This window comes from Physeter macrocephalus, chromosome 5 (assembly GCF_002837175.3).
Source record: "Physeter macrocephalus isolate SW-GA chromosome 5, ASM283717v5, whole genome shotgun sequence".
NCBI lineage: Eukaryota > Metazoa > Chordata > Mammalia > Artiodactyla > Physeteridae > Physeter > Physeter macrocephalus.
The window spans coordinates 12,869,812-12,890,051 of record NC_041218.1 but is presented as its reverse complement, the minus strand read 5'-3'; the positions used below and the strand labels follow the sequence as shown (position 1 = coordinate 12,890,051).

The 20,240-nt window shown below is 40.8% G+C and overlaps 1 protein-coding gene across 1 annotated transcript; it reads left to right on the top strand.

Annotated features, from left to right (window-relative positions):
- The first annotated feature begins 14,808 nt into the window (after positions 1-14,808).
- On the top strand, positions 14,809-15,760 carry TAS2R3 (taste 2 receptor member 3). Its single transcript, XM_055084703.1, is given in 5 exon segments — positions 14,809-14,887; positions 14,890-15,428; positions 15,430-15,511; positions 15,514-15,582; positions 15,585-15,760. Coding segments are annotated over 5 exon segments (945 nt in total).
- Positions 15,761-20,240: the final 4,480 nt, after the last annotated feature.

Below are 20,240 nucleotides of genomic sequence, written 5' to 3'. Positions count from 1 at the left end.
CACAGGCTCCGGACGCGCAGGCTCAGCGGCCATGGCTCACGGGCCCAGCCGCTCTGCGGCATGTGGGATCTTCCCGGACCGGGGCACGAACCCGTGTCCCCTGCATCGGCAGGCGGATTCTCAACCACTGCGCTACCAGGGAAGCCCTATTTTCTATCTTTCTAAACCCCATTCTCTGTCCTTTTAGTCTCATACAGACCTCTCAGAGGAGTCCCTGCCTCTCTAGGTTTTAGCGCCCCAGGTATGACATTTTCCTCTTATTTTTTCTACATGGCCTCTTGATGTACATACTGTGTACAATTGTGTACACACAGTTACCTTTATTATAAGATTCTGACAGTACTAGTAATTTACTAGTAAAGATTACATAAAACAAACTCAGTTTTTTAATGCATCTTTTACTTTTACATGTCCTCTCCTCTCTGCCTGAGAGAGTGTGGTGCTAACTGTACCTTAGATCCTGCTGGACTTCCAACAGGTTCAGAATTCACACGTTATTTTATGGACCCTTGACTTTTTGTTTTAAGGTATTTTCTGCACACATCGGCAGCATTTTGTACTCACAGTTTGGTTAAGGAAAAATGGAGTTCCTTAGCTTTATCCTTTCTTTTGCCCAGGAACAGTAGAAAATTAATTACTGTTTCCTCATATCAGCTATCTTTATTTATTTTAAAATTTTAATTATTTTTTTTTCAACCATCTTTTTCTTTTTTTCCTGTAGCTGGGACCATTAATCAGCATATTAAGTCTGCTCTCTTGAGTTCCCACATTAAAACTGTCTGGTGACGTAGTCTTTACTCCTTTACGCCACATTCCTTAAGCAAAATTGTAAAGTAGATAAAATTTGTCTTTTGGGCAACTTTTTATTTTTTTCCTCAGCAAAGGTACTTTTATGCTCCTTCAAAGTTGTGAGAAGTTAATGTGGATTAGCATTCCTGTTTAAACTGAATGATGAATCTGTGCTTTGGGAAAGTGACATGGTGAACAAAACTGCTTATTTACCAACCCCAAGCGATTCTGAGTCCAGGGTGCAGAGGCAGAAGAGTATCCTCCAGGATCCCCGTGAGCCGAGGGGCTCTTCTGCAGACTCCCACTGGAGATTGCTTGAGAGGCTCTCAGGCTGGGCAGCAGTGCTTTCAGAGTCAGGTGTTCAATGCGGAGGCCTCAGCGTGCGCGTGATACTGCAGACCCGGGGTCCACAACCAGGCAGGCTGTGGGAGCATAAACTCTGCCCTCCCCCGCAGGCAGCCCCATCTCCTGAGAAACTTTCTACTGTTTCCAGCCTAGTCTCAGAGTAGACCTGTGGAATCTGATAGCAGTAACAGACCGTAGGGGTCTTCTAGTCCAAGTTTTGTGTCCTGCATTTCCTTTTTTCATGTTCTTATGGTGTCAGGGAATGTACCTGCAGAAAACTGCCCTGTGACTTGGATTTTGGGATTCTGGGTTAGGTAGAAAGATGAGTATGATCCATGGAAGTGTGGGAGAAAAAGTGTCAAACAGCATCTGTGGTGTTATTCCCATATTTGAAAAAGAAGTAATTGATATAAATATATACTTAGGAGAGTCTGGAAGGAGAAAAATCAAAATGCTCTCATGATCTCTTGAGAAGATCATGTATGATTTTCCTTATTTTTTACACTTTTGTAGTTTTTTGTTTTTTTAGCATTGAGTATGTATTACCTATATAAGAAGTAAATAAAGCTCTTTACATTTTTGGGGAAAAAAATCTTTCCATTATTTCCAAGCCAGGCTTGCTCTCCTCATTCACCTTAAGCTAGTACCACTTCATGTGCTAGAGGTGAACAAGATATTCTTTCATGCATTTTTTTCCCTCATTATCTGTATCATAACATCTCATGCTAAAACACTTCATTTCTTTTTTTTTTTTTTCTTTTTTTCTTGTATTCTCCTCTTAATAAATGTACATAACCCAGAATGGCTGACTTTAAAGACCAGCCCAAATAAGATCCACTATTTGCTGCGGGGTGTGGTTCTCAGAGAGTCATCCATTTCTTAAAAATCGCTGGATGATTGATCAGTCCAAAGACATCTGAAAACACCAAAGGCATGTTTCTGTGGCTGTTTTGGGGATTACTTGTCATTGCCAAGTGGGTTTCAGTCTGACCTTTGCAGCTCATTTAGGGGAAATTAATGGTAGTTTCTCATTGTTCCCAAAAGATAGCGTGTAATTCTTGAAGGCAGTGTTGTCTTTTACTCAGACTACCCTTTTGCCCTTGTCCAGCTCAGCTGAGCACAGTGACATTTTAGGGCTTTGTAAATGTGTGTTGTTCAGCTGGAGTGCTGTGAAACATCACCGTGAAAATGAGGGCAGCAGGGTCACTTTACTTATTTTGCTGTCAGGGTTTGCATTATGTGCCCTGAATATTTGGTGGGAGTAACAGCAAGCAGATCATTGTAGAAAATGAGAGATAATCCCAAGGTTAATGCGCTACAGAGAAATATCTCACAAGGTAACAGTAATCATATTAACGGCTGACATTTATTGTGTGCTCACCACCTGCACACAAGGCCCTGAGCTAAGTGCTTTTTATCATTGTCTCATTTAACTGTTACCCTAAGAAGAAGGCAGTATTATCCCCATTTTACAGGTGAGGAAACTTGAAATGGAGAGGTTAAGAGACGTGTCAAAGTCACACAGCTTGTGAGAGGCACACCTGGGGTTTGAACTTGGGCACGTGAAGTTTGCATTTTGCCTTCTGCCTACAGTCTCCTTCCTGCCGCCTTCCCACTCGCGCTGGCCCTACATAACCAGAAACCCCACTGCTGACTTCTGACCAGCGCCCTCTGCAAGGTGCATCTGGATCACACCAGGAGTTCAGTACATAGTAGGTGTTGGTTGGGGGGCGGAATTACGAGTGAGGGAGAAATACCTCTACCTCTTTATTCTTTCTCATTTTCAGTCCAGTGATCCCACAGGAAGATAAGTCACACTTAATTTCTCCACCAGGTTATCTTTACATATTCCTCTCCCTTTTTGTCAAGCAGTGTCTCTTTACTGGTTAAAATAAGTTTAGAGTATCTGCTCCTTTTATTGTTTCCTATAATTGTTTTCTTTCTACTGAGCATTGAAATTGTCAGGAAGATTGTTCAAGAATTTGTCCGGCTCACTTTTTAGAGAGTGAGACTTTCGGCAGGCACCAACAGCACTGAAGTCCCCTCTCAAAACTGCTGTACTTTGCCCCTGTGCTAGTCCCACACTCTCAGGATCATGCATCCACAATATTGACATTTTCCTTTTTCTCTCTTTACCCTTCATCCATTAGCTCTCTGCCATGCTTTGGACCTTAGGGTCCTATTTGTCCAAATAAGTGTACATCTTTTTTTAGTTTTTCTGCTGTACCAGTCATTTGGGAAAAAGGTGGTCTGTCATAATAGTTCACTTAAGGCTGTGCAGTCAGAAAGCCTGCACTTGAATTTTTGCTTTACTCGGAGCAGCTGGGTGAACTCTGGTGAGTTTCTTAACTTTCCATGCCTTTGATTTTTGTTGTTTTGTTTTCCTGTGAATAAAACAGAGATAATAGTAGTCGTACTTTTATAGGCCTACTGTGAAGAACACGGTAAGTAATAACCTGTAACTTACTTAGCACATAGTAACTGAATCAAGTGCTCAATACATGCTGGCTATTATTACTGTTGTTGCAGTTATTTTAAACAAGGTGTATCTCTCTTTCAGTCACCATGCCCGTCTCACCAAGTCTCAGGAGATACTTAGGAGAGCATTTTAATTTCAGTTTATCATACTTGACCTTTTTTTGTTGAGTTATTAATGTCCGTGGGTTACTGAGCACGTATTCCACTTTGGTCATTTTTTTTCTTTGGTTTGTTGTTAAACTTCTATGGCTGTTTACAATTAACCTGGGCATCTTTTTGCACTCAGAGGCCGTGTGGGCACCTGCTATATGCCATGCAGCCGTACAGCGTGGATGTAGGGGTGAATATGACAGGACTCCTGCACTGAAGGGACTCGCAGTGTAGGGTGGTGGGGGCTGGGTGGGGGAGGTAAAAGCAGGAGTTGTGTAGACAAGTGTGATACACTTCTAGTCAAGGTAAAAACAGAGTCCTGTGGGGCTTAGAAGAGAATAGTTAGGTTAGTTTTCAGCAGAGGAAACAGCATGAACGAAGGTCCAGAAACTGAAAAGTATATGAAGCATTCAAAGGTAAAACACGAAAGGCATTCGAGGCTAGATTGTAAAGGGCGTTGAAAGCTTGCAGAGGACTTTGGCAGTGGGGATCCATAGGTTTTAAAACAGGGACATCTCATCAGAATTGTGCTTTAGAAATGTGTGTGAAGACAGTTGAAGGGTTAGAAGGAGCAAAGCCTGCTGGTAGTTAGGAAGCTCCTGAACAAGCCTGGAAAGGTTAGTAAAGTGGGGATGAGAGGTGACACGAGGGATGTTTAGGGTTCACATGGACTCATTCATCGCATACCAACTATGTGCCAGATCCTGTGCCAGGCTCTGGGTTGGAGATAACCGAGAACGCATAGCTCCTGTCCAGGATCTAGTGGTGACAGAACAGGTGTTGGTGGTACGAGAAAAGGCAATCAGAAGATAATTTTTTTTCTAAATTTTAATATTTCACTTAACCCACTGTATACAAAATATTCCAACATGTCAATATAAAAAGTCATCAAGGGAATATCATACACTCCCCTCCGTCCGTCCTCAGTCTTGGCGTCCGGTGTGTGTTACACTTACTCCCGGTCATGCTGTCCGGCCGCAATTTAGAGCTCGGTGGCCTCTAGTGACCCACCTGGTGGACTGCGTGCGTCTACCCGGGTGCCTGAAAGCATCCCAGAGGCCACTTCGTGGGACTCCAGAAGATAATTTTGAAACTTCTGCTTGGGCAGCTGTGTAGATGATGACATTTTATTAGAGACTAAGGAACACGGATGTGGCAGCAGATTTGAGAAGAGCGAAGATAATGAGTTTAGTTTTGAAAATAGTTTAACTGTAGACTTTCTAGTTTATATTTGGGAGGGTGAAGGTTAACGAGTCTGGTGCTCAGAAGAGACGCTGAGGCAAGAGTGACTTTATTTTTCTTCTGCCAGACACATTGTAAGCAGATTTTTGTGAGATAACTTTCAGATGATGCCAGGATTCCAGCTTCCTGTTGTGGAAAACCATACTGTGGGAAGGATTTCCAGTTGCCTACCTGTTTTACGATGTACATGGGATTTGTTCTAATCAGGAATGGTATGATGACAGACACAGAGACAACTGCTTTTGAACGAAGAATTTATTACTTAACAGTTCTCAAGAGGAGGGCATGCAACACACCATGCCAGGACCACACGGAGAGGTACCAGGGTAGGTCAGGAGGCCGAGGGAGCAAGGGAAAAGCATGGGTCAGAGCTTTTATTGTTGTTTTCATGGGGAAAGAATGGGTGAGACAGGATAGGAGAGCCGAGCAGGTTTAGGATTGGACAGTTTGAATACATTTCAGCAGGCAGTGGGTAATAGGGGTGGTCCCTAGTTGTCAGGTACCTTGCCCTGGGATTTCAGGCAGAGGAATAGTGTCCTGGACTTCAGGAGCCTGATGAGAGGCTAATGAGGGGTATGAACTCACGGTTGCTTGGTGTGCATATCAAAGGCATGCTCGTGGGCAAGTCCTTTACTATTTCTAGGAATCAGCTATAATTTGGGGGTAGAGTGGGGAAAGTTCCTCCCAGGGTCTGCCAGGCCCCAAGATGTCAAAGCATCATAAAATACAGAAAATGAGAAATGTCATTAAAAAAAAAGAAGAAGAAACATTGTTAATATGATACCCAATATCTGTTACTCCTTCTACATTTACAGAACCCATATTTTATTGGGGATGACGGTGTGATCAGCTAAAATATTTTATTTCTGTTCTCCTTTGCAGTTAAGGATTGCTAAGGGGCTATAAGCAGAAGTTATTTGATGGTGTTTCTAGGGAAGTTCCTTTAGTGAACTAACTGTGTTGGGAGGCTCATCCTGTGTGCTTCTCTAAACCCTCATTTGGCTTTTTCTTGTCTGAAATGTGGACATTGTGGCTGAATCTCCACTAGTGGTCTTGGAGCACGATGCAGTCTTCAGATGGAAGACAGAAGAAGTTGGGATCTGTGATGACCTGGAACCACCATACCAGTCCTGGACAGTCTACTCTGGACTTCTTTTGGAGACACAAATAAATCTGTATCTTGTTTAAGCCACTGATTTGTGCTTTGCAGTTAAACCTAATCCTTACGAATTTACACATTCTTACCTTTATCTCCATGTACATGATCAAGTCATTACTCTTGCCTTTCTCTTGTACGACTTCCACTGTAAGTAGAAGTAAAATCACACCTCTGCTCCCACAGTCCTTCAGGCTTTTAACTTATGTCTCATTCTAAATTTAAGGAGGGGATTGGAACAAAGACACACAAACCCTTAGCAATTAGCCTTAAAAAGCATGAATATTAGCACACTCTCTCATCAAATAAATATTGTTTAATTTTGCTTGAAGTCCCTAATGAGGACCCTTAGTTAACAGCCTCCTGTTAAATAAAGGAACACTTAAGAACAGAAGTACTGCCCTTATGCGTCTCCTGGCAGTATAGCAGCCCTGATATTCTGGAGTGAGGAGACTTCCCACAGGAAGATAACCGGATCCTAAGTTTTTATTTGCATCATTGGATGTCTCAGCTGGGGCTGCTATAACAAAATACCATAGGCTAGGAGATGTAAACAACAGGCATTTATTTTCTCACTGTTCTGGAGGCTGGAAGTCCCAAGGTCAGGGTACCTGCATGGTTTCTCGTGAGGCCTGTGTTCCTGGCTTGTAGGTGACCACCATCTCACTGTGTGCTCACATGACCTCTTATTTGTGAGTGTTGGCAGAGAGAGAGAATGAGAGCTGTGGTATCTCTTTGGAGGAACTAATCTGTTGTATCGGTACAGTTAGAAAGGGAAAGAAAAAGTTTTAAGACAGGAAAGGAAGAAAGTTACAAGGCTGTGATTACATAGAAGATACAAAAGGATCTATGGATGAATAAGAGTTGCTGGAAATAAGATCAGTATACCAAAGTCAATCGCAAACAACAGCAAAGAAAATGTAGTTTTAAAAAGATGCCGTGTACAGAAGCATCAGAAGATGAAAGATGTCTCCAGGTGCGTGGTCCCTATGGAGGACATAAAACTTACTGAATTACATTAAAAGGAGACTTAAACACATTGGTACACCATTTTGATTTATTGGAAGCATCAAAATGTAAAGATGTCAACCTTCCCCAAGTTGATGTTTACAGATCAAAAATTCCCAGAAGTGTTTTGGGGCAACTGGACAAGTTGATTCTAAAGATGTATTGTTGAGCAAAGGTCTAAGACCAGTCAGCATGTTCCTGAAGAGGAAGAGTGAGATGGGGGGGCTTTCTCTGCCGGTTGGCAAGACAGTGTTTTTTTTCTTTTTTGAAAGCAACGTTACAGTGGTAAGTATACTATGGATGCAGAAATAAACAAATAGAACAGTGGTGTAAAATAGAGAACCCACAAACAGACCATGCATATATGGAAAGTATATACGATGAAAGTGGCATTCTAGATCACTGAGTAAAGTATAGATTATTCAATAAATGATGCTAGGAAAATTTGTCATCCATAAATCAGTAGAAGAAAGTGAAATTGGATCTCTACCTTACACCTTATGCAAAAGTCAGTTCTTGATTATTTAAGGAGTAAAAGGAAAAACTAAAAAATTTTGCAAGAGGGGAATTCCCTGGCGGTCCAGTGGTTAGGACTCGGTGTTTCCACTGCTGGGGGCCTGGGTTTGATCCCTGGTCAGGGAACTAGGATCCTGCACATCGTGTGGGGTGGCCTAAATAAATAAACAAACAATAGGTAAAAATTAAGGGGGAACTTTCCCCCTTCTTTAGAAAAAAAATTTGGGGGAAAGAAAATATAGGACAAAGGCTTTATAATTTGGGGGTGTGGAGTTTTTTTTTTTTTTTAAAAAAACAACTTGAATGTAGAAAAGAGTGATAAATTTAACTTAAAAATAACCTTTTTTTAAACCAAAAATCACCGTAAAGAAAGCAAAATGACAAGTCACAAACTGGCAGAGAAGATATTTGAAATAATATAACTGAAATACAATCTGGAACATATAAAGACCTACAAAGCAAAAAGATATGATCTAGAATATATGAAAACCTACGGAGCAATAAGAAAATGACAGCTTAGTACAAAAATGGTCAAAGACACAGGCATTACACAGAGAAGGAAATCTAATCCATTAATATATGAAAAAGTGGTCAACCTCATTAATCCAGGAAATGAAAACCAGAAACTGCAATGAACTTTCAAGACCTCCATGCTAGTGAATTTTAACACATTTGAAAGAGCAAAGTGTGAAGAAGGATGTTGTAGACCAGTGGAAACTAGTGGGGGGAGTATAAATTGGCACCTCTTTTTGAAGGAGATTAACTTGCCTTGTTTGAGAAATCATTTTGATATTGTTGAAATTTCACCTAGTTATTCCACCTTTAAGGTACACTCTATAGGAAACTCTTACCCATGTGGCCCAAGAAACAGGTCCAACGGTGTTCATAGCAATAATGTACATAATAGTATAAAACTGCAAACAACCCCAAGGTTCATCCACAGAGAATGGATAAATAAATGCTCACATAGTAGATTATCATACAGCTGGGTAAATGAATTACAGTTATCCTGTAACAGGAATAGCTTTTGTAAACATAATGTTCCTCTGGTTGCAGAGGATATTTTAGCATGTTATTTTTATAAAGGTTAAAATCAAACAAGTATACAATATTTTAATGGATAGATATCTATATGATAAAACTATTCAAAAAGGAATGATAAATACAGAATTCAAGATGAGTTACCATAGGAAACTGAGGGAAGGAACGAGGGGCAGGACACAGAAGAAGCACACATGTGCCACGGTACTACTGGTGATGTTTTACTTAAGTTGGGTGGTGGGATTATGGGTTCTTATTTTGTTTGCTTTATAATTTACCTATGTTACATGTATTTTTATATGTATTAAATATTACATTAAAAGAATAGCAGTTTTCATAAAAATATCCTAAGTATGGGTAATGTATAGGGCAGTGACCCTATTAATAGCTAACGTTTAAAAAACCCTCCTGCATTTTACATTTTTATAGTCACTATCTTAATCACTGTAACAATTCTGTGAAATAGGTACTATTGTTATGCCTATTTCACAGATGAGCAAATTTAAGTTTAGGAAGGTTAGCTTGCCTCAGGTCACATAGCTAATGAGCAGTGGCCCTCAGATTCAAATCCAGGCCTGATTCCAGAGCCCAGGTCCTTAAACCATTCATTCATATTGACTATCTGGTCCCTCCTCATTTTATTTGTTTCCAACCTGAGGATCAGAAAGATCAAGACATTTGCCTGATGTCACATAATTAGCTTAAAGCATTTCTATGGCAAGGATGCAAGTATCCCAGGTTACTATCTTCTGGGATTTTTTCCATTTTACCATAGTGGCAGATCTCTAATTGATAAAATGTGTTATAGAGATAAATGAGGAGTAATGTTAAAGGAAGAGAATGGGACCCAGAGGGTTCTCAATAAAACACCTGTTGGTTTGAGGCGCAGCCCATGGTTTGAGAGTTTATAGGGATCAGCCCATGGTTTGAGAGTTTATAGGGATCGTTAGGAACCAGAGCAGATGATGCAGTGTAATCTGAAAGAGGGGATCTAAGATCTTGTCTCTGACATAACATTACTGCTCAAGGCCGCGTTTTTTTCCTTGTATTTATTGAGGTGTCATCAATAGGTGATCTTTGAGGTCTTCAGTTAAGGCAATGGATTCTGAAGCCAGAGTGCCTGGGTCAGAATCCTCGCTGTACTGATTACTAGCTCTATGCGAATCTCTGAGCCTTAGTTTCCTCCTCCTTAAAAATGGGGACAATAAGAGAACTCACCTCGTGTTGAAAATTAAGTGACTTACTCTAGCTACCTGAAAACAGTGCATAGCAAGTAATTAAGTATTATGTATGTTTATTATTTTCTTGCTTGGATAGTCTGTGGGTAGGTTGGTGGATAAATCATCATCTATTTCGGTAGTGCATGGAATTCCCATTTCTTTACCTTGCCTGCCAGGTGAACTCCCATTTATTTTAAAAAACATATCTCAAACGTTATCTCCTCTTTCAAGCCTGTGATTATTCCAGGCAGAATTTAGTCCCTTCTCTGTGCAAACATGTATATTTTGTATCTATCTCGTAAAGCATTGGTCACATCATTACGTAATTTTTTTGTAGATATGTCTCTCTTGCTTTCTAGTCCATGATTTCCTGCACCTGGTACACTTCCTGTCACATAGTAGATGCTCAAGAAATGTTAGATGAATGAGTGGCAGTACAGAAATAAGATTTAATTTCTAGTTCATTTATTTTCCATTATTTTTCCTGAAATCCAACGATATTAGAAAATGAATCTAAAACTTGAGATAAAAGCAAAAATGAAACTTCTGGAAAATTTATTTATTCCATATATATTTATTGAGATTCTACTGTGTTCCAAGGACTGAGCTTAGGGCCAGATGGTATTCGGTGAGTAAAACACCAAAAGGGTGCATTATTAACAAATTACTTGGAGCAACAGGCACCTAACCATAATTGTCCCAGACGAACTGGGAAATAATAACACTCTTCTTATAGGAAGTGTATACTACAAAGATGAAAGTCATCCAAAAATAACCCTAGGAGTTCAATCTAGGTTGCCTGGACAACAGGTTATCTGGGAAAAGATAACCTGTTTATCTTTCTTTCACTTCTTTCATTTATGTGAAGCACTTATGTGTTTCACGTAAGCTCAATTCCCACAGAATTGATGACTTTCTCCTTCTAACACTGGGAACTAGAACATCTAAGGTCCCCAGGTGTTGGTCAGCTGGCCATCCTAGACAACTCCTGTAATAGCTGGCTTCCCAAATCCAGATTTTCTGGCATTAGGCAGACTTTATTTTCCTACTGACAAAGTTGCTTTCACACTTTTGTTACAAGAACTGAGACGGATAGAGAGGATGAGGTATCTCCATTGGCATACAGATGTATACTGCTAACCTAACAGTGCCCAGGTCCCTCTGTGTAGTCATAGGAGGATGAGGAGGAACTATGCTTTCATTTCTGTTGTTGATATAGAAGTTTTCTCTTACTCCAATAAAACCTATTCCTTAACTCAGACCATGTGATATTATAAAATTTATCTTGATTTCTGTTGCATGCAGAAGGATATTTAGAAGAGATTCTCAGTGTACAGTATACTATGAGGAGTTTATATTTTGTGCAGTTGCACTGGGAAGTCAGTGAAGTGTTTTAAGTAGTGGAGTGGAATGATCTAATTTACACTTTAACTGGATCATTCTTGTGGCTGTATGGAGAATGTATTATGGGAGAAAAGATTAGAAGTAGAGAAATGGGTTAGGAGGCCATTGAGCAGTTCATATGAGAGATCATGGTAGCTTGGACCACGGTGGAGGCAATGGAAATGGAAAATCGTCCATGTTAGCCACATACAGAATGTATTTCTGCATATATAGTTTGAGGGTGGGCCTTTAGGATCCTGATAAGATGCTCACTTAGACTTATTACTGGCCATTGTGCATTCTCCAGGTCAGGACTTTAAGGGACTTGGAAGGCTGCATACCGCTTATCATTTTATATATATTGCTGATCTCTCTGCTGTGTACACTCAACTCTACTGATTTCCTTCTGTGTTCTTCAGATTACTGAACTTTGATTGGTATAAATGGATATTATCTATGATTTGTCTTGATGTCAGTCTGAGTGTACTCCTGACGTTTATCAACACAATTCTCATGCAGATTAGTATCAGAAGCGGGAATGATGCAAAGACCTGGACCATGATGTCTACGTCCTTGTGGAGAAAGTGTCAAGAATAATGAAGGAGTGGAAGATGATCTCAGAATGCCTTGGTAGTCTGCTGATCTGTGTTTTGAAGTGTATTCTCTCAGCTCACTCTCTTCAGGGTCTCCCAACTGAAAAATCTCAGCTACGTTCAGGAGGTTCCCTCCACACAGGTCTCTCTCTCTCTCTCTCTCTCTCTCTCTCTCTCTCTCTCTCTCTGAGTGGTATCATGGTATGGTGCCCCACTGTTCCTAGCCCTGAGGTACTGCGCTATCTGTTTATGGCTTCCCTGTACTCTGTCCATCATTTTGTAAATAATCCCTTTTTAAAACTCTTCTAGAATTACCCAGTTTATGCAAATTATTTTCTGCCAAGGCCCTCACTTATATACTTATTTTGGTCTTTTACTCATGGACATATATACACTACTAAATGTAAAATAGACAGCTAGTGGGAAGCAGCCGCATAGCACAGGGAGATCAGCTCGGTGCTTTGTGACCACATAGAGGGGTGGGATAGGGAGGGTGGGAGGGAGACGCAAGACGGAGGGGATATGGGGATATATGTATACATATAGCTGATTCACTTTGTTATACAGCAGAAACTAACACACCATTGTAAAGCAATTATACTCCAATAAAGATGTTAAAAAAATAAAAATTTTAAAAAAATTTAAAAAAAAGAATGAAGGAAAGCAGGTACAAGATCTCTAAGTAGTTTTTCTAGATGTCTGCAGCCTGGGGTGCCACAATATCACAGCTCTAGTATTGATCCCTCCAGCAAACTGCAGGCTTAACAGAATTGGACTTGGAGTATATGTGGTTATTTGGTTGACCATGGCCAACATACATTTTGGAAGCAGCCATTACTAATGCTATGGTATTAGTTATAGTATGATGGTTTTAGTATTTATGTTAAGGGATGAGAATGGTTATAACTATGGGCTCATAATTCATATCACTGGTACCTGATAGAATAATGGCAGTGATAATCATGATATTCAACAAAAGTCATTTGGGAAATTGAACTCTGGTCACCAGCTAATGTGGTGTGCATGGAAACACACTGTCCTGGGAAGGAATCAAAACATGAGAAAGAAAAATGACAGTTAACCCTAAATTGCTCAATAACAACTTAAGAAAGGTACAAGTTCTAATTTGGAAGGGGTAAAAATAATAGGGGTAGTAAAAAAGTATGATTGAACTGAAATGGTAAGTGAAATGCATTCTGATATATTGTATATTCTAAACTTTTCATCATGAATAATTCTAATACATGGGTAGAGGACTCTTATTAGTGTATTTCTTCTTACGAGGGGAGGTAAAAGGTGTTATAATGACAAAAATCTGAATCTATAGAACTGAGGCCCTGAGAAAAAAACTGAACAGGGTCAGTGGTAGGTTGCAGGATCAGCCCTACAACCGGTCTAAGGTTCTGTTACAAAACTCCCAGGGACAGCTGGGAACTGGCCTTATTCTAATTCTGTAGCATAGAGTTAAGGAAGCATTTGGGCCAGGTTGTCAAGTTAGCCTGAGAAAGCTGAGGGAAATTAAGGAGGACTGTGTTTATGCCTGAGTGTCTCTACGATGCTCTGTAACCGTAGCATACACCACATAATGCCAAGACTGATGAGGTTCACTAGCTCAGGTGAGTGGCTCCTTGGCATGTATCCCTCAGTCTGTTACTAGATAATGTTGCTGAACTCTCTGTTTTGTATCTTGATGGCGTGGATTTCTTTCTTTACCCTTCAGATCAGTGTTTTCAAACAGTATTTGTAACAACTCTTTGGTAGGTTGTAAAATCAAGTTTGTGATATACAAGCAGCATTGAAAGAAATAGGATAGGATAGAAAATATCAGAATGCCACACATGTAGAAAGGGAAATATGGTTTTGTGAAACCTTTGTGTTCCAGTATTATATACATATATTGGGTTGGCAAAAAATTTCGTTTGGGTTTTTCATGACATCTTATGAAAAACCTGAACGAACTTTTTGGCCAATCCAATATTTAGATTGTGACGTGTATATGTATATATACGCACATATATATGTTTTATGTATATATATAAGACAATATAAAAAGTATTACTATTGGTTATAGTCAAAATCTGTAGGGCACTGTTTTGGTCGACAGAGAGTGTGTGTGTTTTCTGTCAGCCTGAACTATTACTGACATATCAATACAGTGGTCGTCCTTCTGAAAAAATCCATACTTTGAGTAACTCATATGTTACTTCATTATTGTTATCATTAAATATTCAGGTAGTTAAGAATTTCCGATGCTGTGGCTCACTAGGGGAGAGCTTGTAGCCCCTTCATGTAAGGCATACTCTAAGAGGCACACTTTTTAATTCTAATCCAGGACCATTGACACTGAACCTTTTCTATTTTATGAATGCAAACCTCCCTCCAGGGTGACTGTGATAGTGCCTTATAGTGGAATTCTGGTATTTCGCCCTTCTGTATGTGTCCCTGAGTCCTCCCTCCTGAAGAGTAAGACTTCTCACTCTTCTGAGTGATTCTGTGCGACCCTTCTGGTGACACACCTTTCCATTCTGGGTGGCTCAGAACCCTTCTGCCTTTGAAACTGAGTCCAAATCCTGCATCTTCTTTGTGACTCAGATCTCTTCCTTCTCTTTGTGACACTGGACACTATTCTATTTGCATTTTGGCAAAGAGCTTCTGAGTTTAGATCATAGATGGAATGTGGCAATCCATGTCGTCTCTGAAGAGGACAGAGTAACCTGCAGGAGCAGAGAAGGTTTGCTAAATTGTGCTCCACAACAGACTAAATTGGGCAGAGACAAGAGACAGGTACAGAGAAGCAGCAGGTAGAGGTGATTAACAGAGATTTCAAGTTAGCAAGAGAGTGTTCATCCACAGAAAGAACGAAGATCAGGTCTGCCTAATAGCTGACATGCTGGGACTCACTGAGTGCGGGTTTCTGGTTCTGACTGCCACTCAGTTCATTCTGGGAATGCCGGGGAATAGTTTCATGGGTTGGTCAGTGGTAGCAGCTGGTTCAAGAACAAGAGAACCTCTTTGTCTGACTTCATCATCACTAACCTGGGTCTCTCCAGGATTGTTCTGCTGTGGATTCTCTTGATTGATGGTGTTCTAATGGTGTTCTCTTCCAAACTCCACGATGAATAATTTGCAATCATGCAAATTAGTGATATTTTCTGGACATTTACAAACCATCTGAGCATTTGGCTTGCCACCTGTCTCAGTGTCGTCTACTGCTTGAATGTCGCCAGTTTCTCCTATCCTACGTTCCTCTGGCTCAAGTGGAGAGTTTCCAGGTTGGTTGTATGGATGCTCTGGAGTACCCTGCTCTTATCATGTAGCCGTGCCATCTCTCTGATCCATGAATTTAAGATGTATTCTGTTCTCAGTGGAATTGATGGAACAGGGAATGTGACTGAACCGTTTAGAAAGAAAAGAAATGAATATAAACTGATCCATGTTCTTGGGACTCTGTGGGACCTCCCTCCCTTAATTTTATCTCTAGCTTCCTACTTTCTGCTCATCCTCTCCCCTGGGGAGGCATATGCAGCAGATGAAGCAAAACTTTACCAGCTCCAGAGATCCAAGTACTGAGGCCCACAAGAGGGCCATTAAATCATCCTTTCCTTTCTCTTTCTCTTCCTACTTTACTTACTTTTCTTTTCAATTTTGACATCCAGTTATTTCTACCAGCAACTGAGGTGATTATGATGACTGGAGAAGTAATTACAATGTTATATCCTGCTGGCCGCTCATATATTCTCATTCTGGGAAATAATAAGTTGAAGCAGATGTTCATGGAGATGCTTTAGTGTGAGCCTGGTCATCTGAAGCCTGGATCCAAGGAACCCGTTTTTCCATAGAGCATCTGCGGGCACAGGAGAGAGCCTAGGAGTCCTTAGACCTGGTTCAGGATGACAGGGTTCTTCCTGACCCTCCCATGGCACCACTTCTGTCACATCAGTAGGAGAGACACTACTGCTTCATCTGTCCCACTCGGGCACACTTCTCATGGCCTCTCCTTGCATGGTTGTTTTGGAGAGGGTGAAATAGTCTTTGGAAAGTGTCAGTGTGGTAAAACACTCACTGTGTAGACATGGAGTGGTATTTTAATAACTATCAGCTCAACATAATGAGCTGATTATTAACTTTAACTTAAAGTTTATACTGATAGCAATGTAGTGATCTAGAGGGGAAAGAGTAAAGGCATTGCAGTCCCACAGACTTGGGTTTGCATTCTGGTTCTGTCCATTTTCCAAGACTTTTTGGCCTTAGGTGAGTTACTTTAATCACCTCTCTTCCCCCTTTTAAAAATGCTGACTGTGATACTGACCTCACGGGGTTTTAGAGATTCATGAGACAACGTGTGCCATCATTTCAGCACAGTGTATTGTGTCAGCATGCAGTAGATGAAGCTGTTAGCGTAACAGACCGTGAATTGTGTGGCAACAGCTATTCCCACAAGAGACCAGTTTCCACAAATCCATTGTGTAATGACAAGCTGTGGAATGAAAATCAAGACCCTTGGATACTAGGTTCTAATCCAGTCTGGTGGTTAAGTCAGTTTACTTCAATTTCAGTCATCCTTGGCATTCCTTTATCATTTTGCTAAAGTAGATTTTCAAGTCTTTTTTTTTTTTTTTCTGCGGTACGTAGGCCTCTCACTGTTGTGGCCTCTCCCGTTGCGGAGCACAGGCTCCGGACGGGCAGACCCAGCGGCCGTGGCTCACGGGCCCAGCCGCTCCGCGGCACGTGGGATCTTCCCGGGCCGGGGCACGAACCCGTGTCCCCTGCATCGGCAGGCGGACTCTCAACCACTGTGCCACCAGGGAAGCCCTCAAGTCATTTTTAATTTTTTAGTCTGGGCAAAAATCCAAACAGTTTTTTGGCTTGTTTAATTTACCAAGATGCATATCTGCTTTTAAAATTTCAGAGTTTTATAAAAAAAAAATAAGCAGTTTTTGTAAGTGTAATCACTTTTATTTTAATAAAATTATGTAGGCATTGATTTCCTTCCTGTCACCGAACAGTGCTGACAAGTCGATGAGAATATTGTTGCTTGAGATCTCAAACTTGTAAACATATTTAGGACACATGGCAATTCTGAATCTGGACTTCTGTCACTAATGGGACTCTCAGGTATAAAGTTTTGGGGCTAAGAATGTGTACCAGACGGCCTGGGTTCGAATCCTGACCCTGCCTTTACAAACTGGGTGACCTTGGGGAAGTTTCTTAACCTCCCTCTATTTCACTTTCCTCATTTGTAAAATGGGAATAGTAATAGTCTTTTCTTGATAGGTTGTTGGAAGGAATGAGTGAGTTAACACATGAAAACTGCTTAGAGTCCCACATGGAATAAATAATCAATAAATACTGCTATTATTATTATTGTTGTTATTTTATGAAGGGGTTACATTCTGACATAGCATGAAAGATCACCACATCACTTGGCATTTTGTCATATGTAACCAAAAATGCATTCTCGGGTTGTTCTGATTTATATATTCATTTTCAAAATTATAGGAATAAAATGTCTTTTGGTCTGTATTGTTTGCTTTCAAATTGATACATGCATCGGGGCTGCTAGGAGAATTCCTAATCCTGACATAACTTAAAATTCTCTTTCAAAAAGTTATCTGTTGAAACTTATAAGAATGATTTAATATTCATTCGTAATTCACTAAAAAAGAAGGATTGTGAAACGAGTACTTCTGTAATTAATAAAAATATCTGTGCTTCTTTTCAGCACAGGGAAGTTTAACCGTGGAATAACCATGCTGTCTCAGCTGGTATCTGCTTTGTTCGCCCTAAATCCTGCTCTTGGATTCATCCTCGCCCACTCTGAACACTTGTCCCTACTTCCTGTCACTTTGACAGCTTCTCTACCTAGCCCTGACTTTCTGGTTCTTTAGCCCTTACCTGAGTTCCTGATTCTGCCTTCTGCTTTGGGTGTGGGGATTTTCTTCTCTTTTAATTGAACATAACATTTTACTAGAGATTTTGGCTTGGCTGTTGTTTGTTTCCTGGTGCCTTTGGCTAACTTCTGAAGGACTCCTCCTCTGACTGAGGAATTTCTCTTGAGGCTCCATTAAATCCTACCCTGATGTAATAGATTCAGATGTGGTGCAGTAAACTTGCTCAAGTCACCACTACTGTTCATTCCACTGGAGCCTGGAATATGGATGAAAAATGTAGAATTTCCTGATAGGGAGCCTGTTGTGGTAGTCCAATTGGCTGAGTGCAGAGTTTCCTTCCCTGGGAGTAAATGAAATCAGATTCATAGGTGTGGCATTCTCAACCCCTCCCCTGTTTCCGCTTTCAGAGAAATTTGGAGGTGACACATGGAAAAGCTCAGACTTTGTCATGCGACTTCACCAACATGTGGAGTGCCCTTAATCAAAGTCTGGGGTGGGAGTGGGGATATGGGTCTGAGTAGTGGGTGGGTTGCCGAGGAAAGGAGTCTTGTTGCTGGAGGCACACTGAAGGGAAGTTTAGCTGTTTTGGAGAGGATATGGTCTTCTGAATCTACCAGGGAAAATACTTAATTTTTCAGCTCCTCACCGAGTCCCAGGCCATGGGGAAGAACTACCGAATGCCTCACTCCCATTTTTGAGAAACCCTGGAAGCGGCCATTTTGTTTGTTTTGTTTTGCTTTCAATAAATTAACTTTAGTTGCTAAATCCCTTAAGACTCTTAAGTCTAGTTGTTTCATGCACAGAGGACCAGAGCATGGCTTGGTTCCCCCACTGTGACCAGGGTCAAAGTATGGGAATGAGAATTGTTCCCGCATTTGGAGTCCAGTTACATGCTGGAGCTTGTTCCTAAGGCCACGTGTCTGTGCCACGCACATCTGTTCTTCGGTGTATTGCGGGGGGCTTTAGCACAGGAATCAACAGCAACTTATGACAGTACCTCCTGAAACCTTCCAAGTTTCCACCAGGGCCCCCTATGTTCCATGTCTCGTGGAACCACTCGTTTTTGATACTCTCTGACCTCTTAGGCCGAGTTCATAGCTCCTAACAGCTAATGAGATTGAACCGTAGTTTGGTCCCGGGAGGATTATGAATGGAAAAAACCAAACAGAACCAAAAACCCCCCAAATTGCATTCCAACATTTCTTAAACAGTTTCAGTGCTTACCAATGCTCTTTACCTTATACCAATACAATATCCCTGATATTTCCCAGCTGTTGATGAACAGGGCTATCTAGAGTATCTGCAAGTTGTGTTTGTGATTTTCTTGATTTGGGATAAGTGGGAAGGAAAGTCAATGTTATTTGTTCATAATCTGTAAGAAGTTCTGTTTCAAGAAAGCAAAAGTGACCTTATAAACTCCAACAAGTGCTGCTGATGCTTGTATATTATTTTCTGGTATTTCTACATTTTGCTGGACTAGAAAAATGTGTAATGTAGTGGCTAAGAATGTTAGTTCTGGAATCACACATTTGGGTTCAAATCCTGACCCCACCACTTATTAGATGTATGATCTTTGGCAAGTTACTAAACCTCCTTGGACTTCACAGTTTCCTTTGCTATAGAATAGGCCTCCTTCATGGGATTGGTGTGAGGATTAAACGTATAGAAAGTGTTTTAGCAGCTAAAGCATAGTAAATGCATAACAAATATTAGCTATTAGTATTTTAACCTATCAAGGGTTGAGCTGGCAGTATCTACCTCTTGGAGTCCTACTCTTATGACACTGAATCCGTGAAGTTTACTGTTGCCGGTGGTATAAGGGGACATGCTATAAGGGAAAGCCTACTGTTTTCAGCCCCCGGGGGATGGTGGGAAGGAGAAGAGGGAGAAAGAAAAGGGATTGCAGGTAGGGTAGGTGAGAGTCCTGGTTTTCCTCCTCTTTGAGGACTGGCTGAAAGCTCCCTGTTTGCAGTCAGTAGGAACAAAGCACAGGCACAGACTCAGTCTTGAATGCTGGCAGGGCTAGCAGCAACCAAGGGACAAGGCCTCTCCCTGGAAGCCCAAGGAGACAAGGACACTGAAGGAGAGGACATGACACTTCTCTGCCATCAATGTGGTGTAGTTAACCTCAACCCTCTCCCTGTACACACCTGGACCCTAATTAAAGGAGAGAAGCATGGCATGGGGAGGATGTCTCAGAGGTTTTTATTTTTAAATCTGTAGAAAATGAACATTTTTCTGAAGATATTCTTTGCATTATCCCATTGGATTAAACTCTTCCCTCAACCACAGGTGGAAACTCAGGAGAAAAACTCTAATACTTTTAGACAAAATTAGGAACCTTATTTTTTTTTTAACATCTTTATTGGAGTATAACTGTTTTACAATGGTGTGTTAGTTTCTGCTTTACAACAAAGTGAATCAGTTA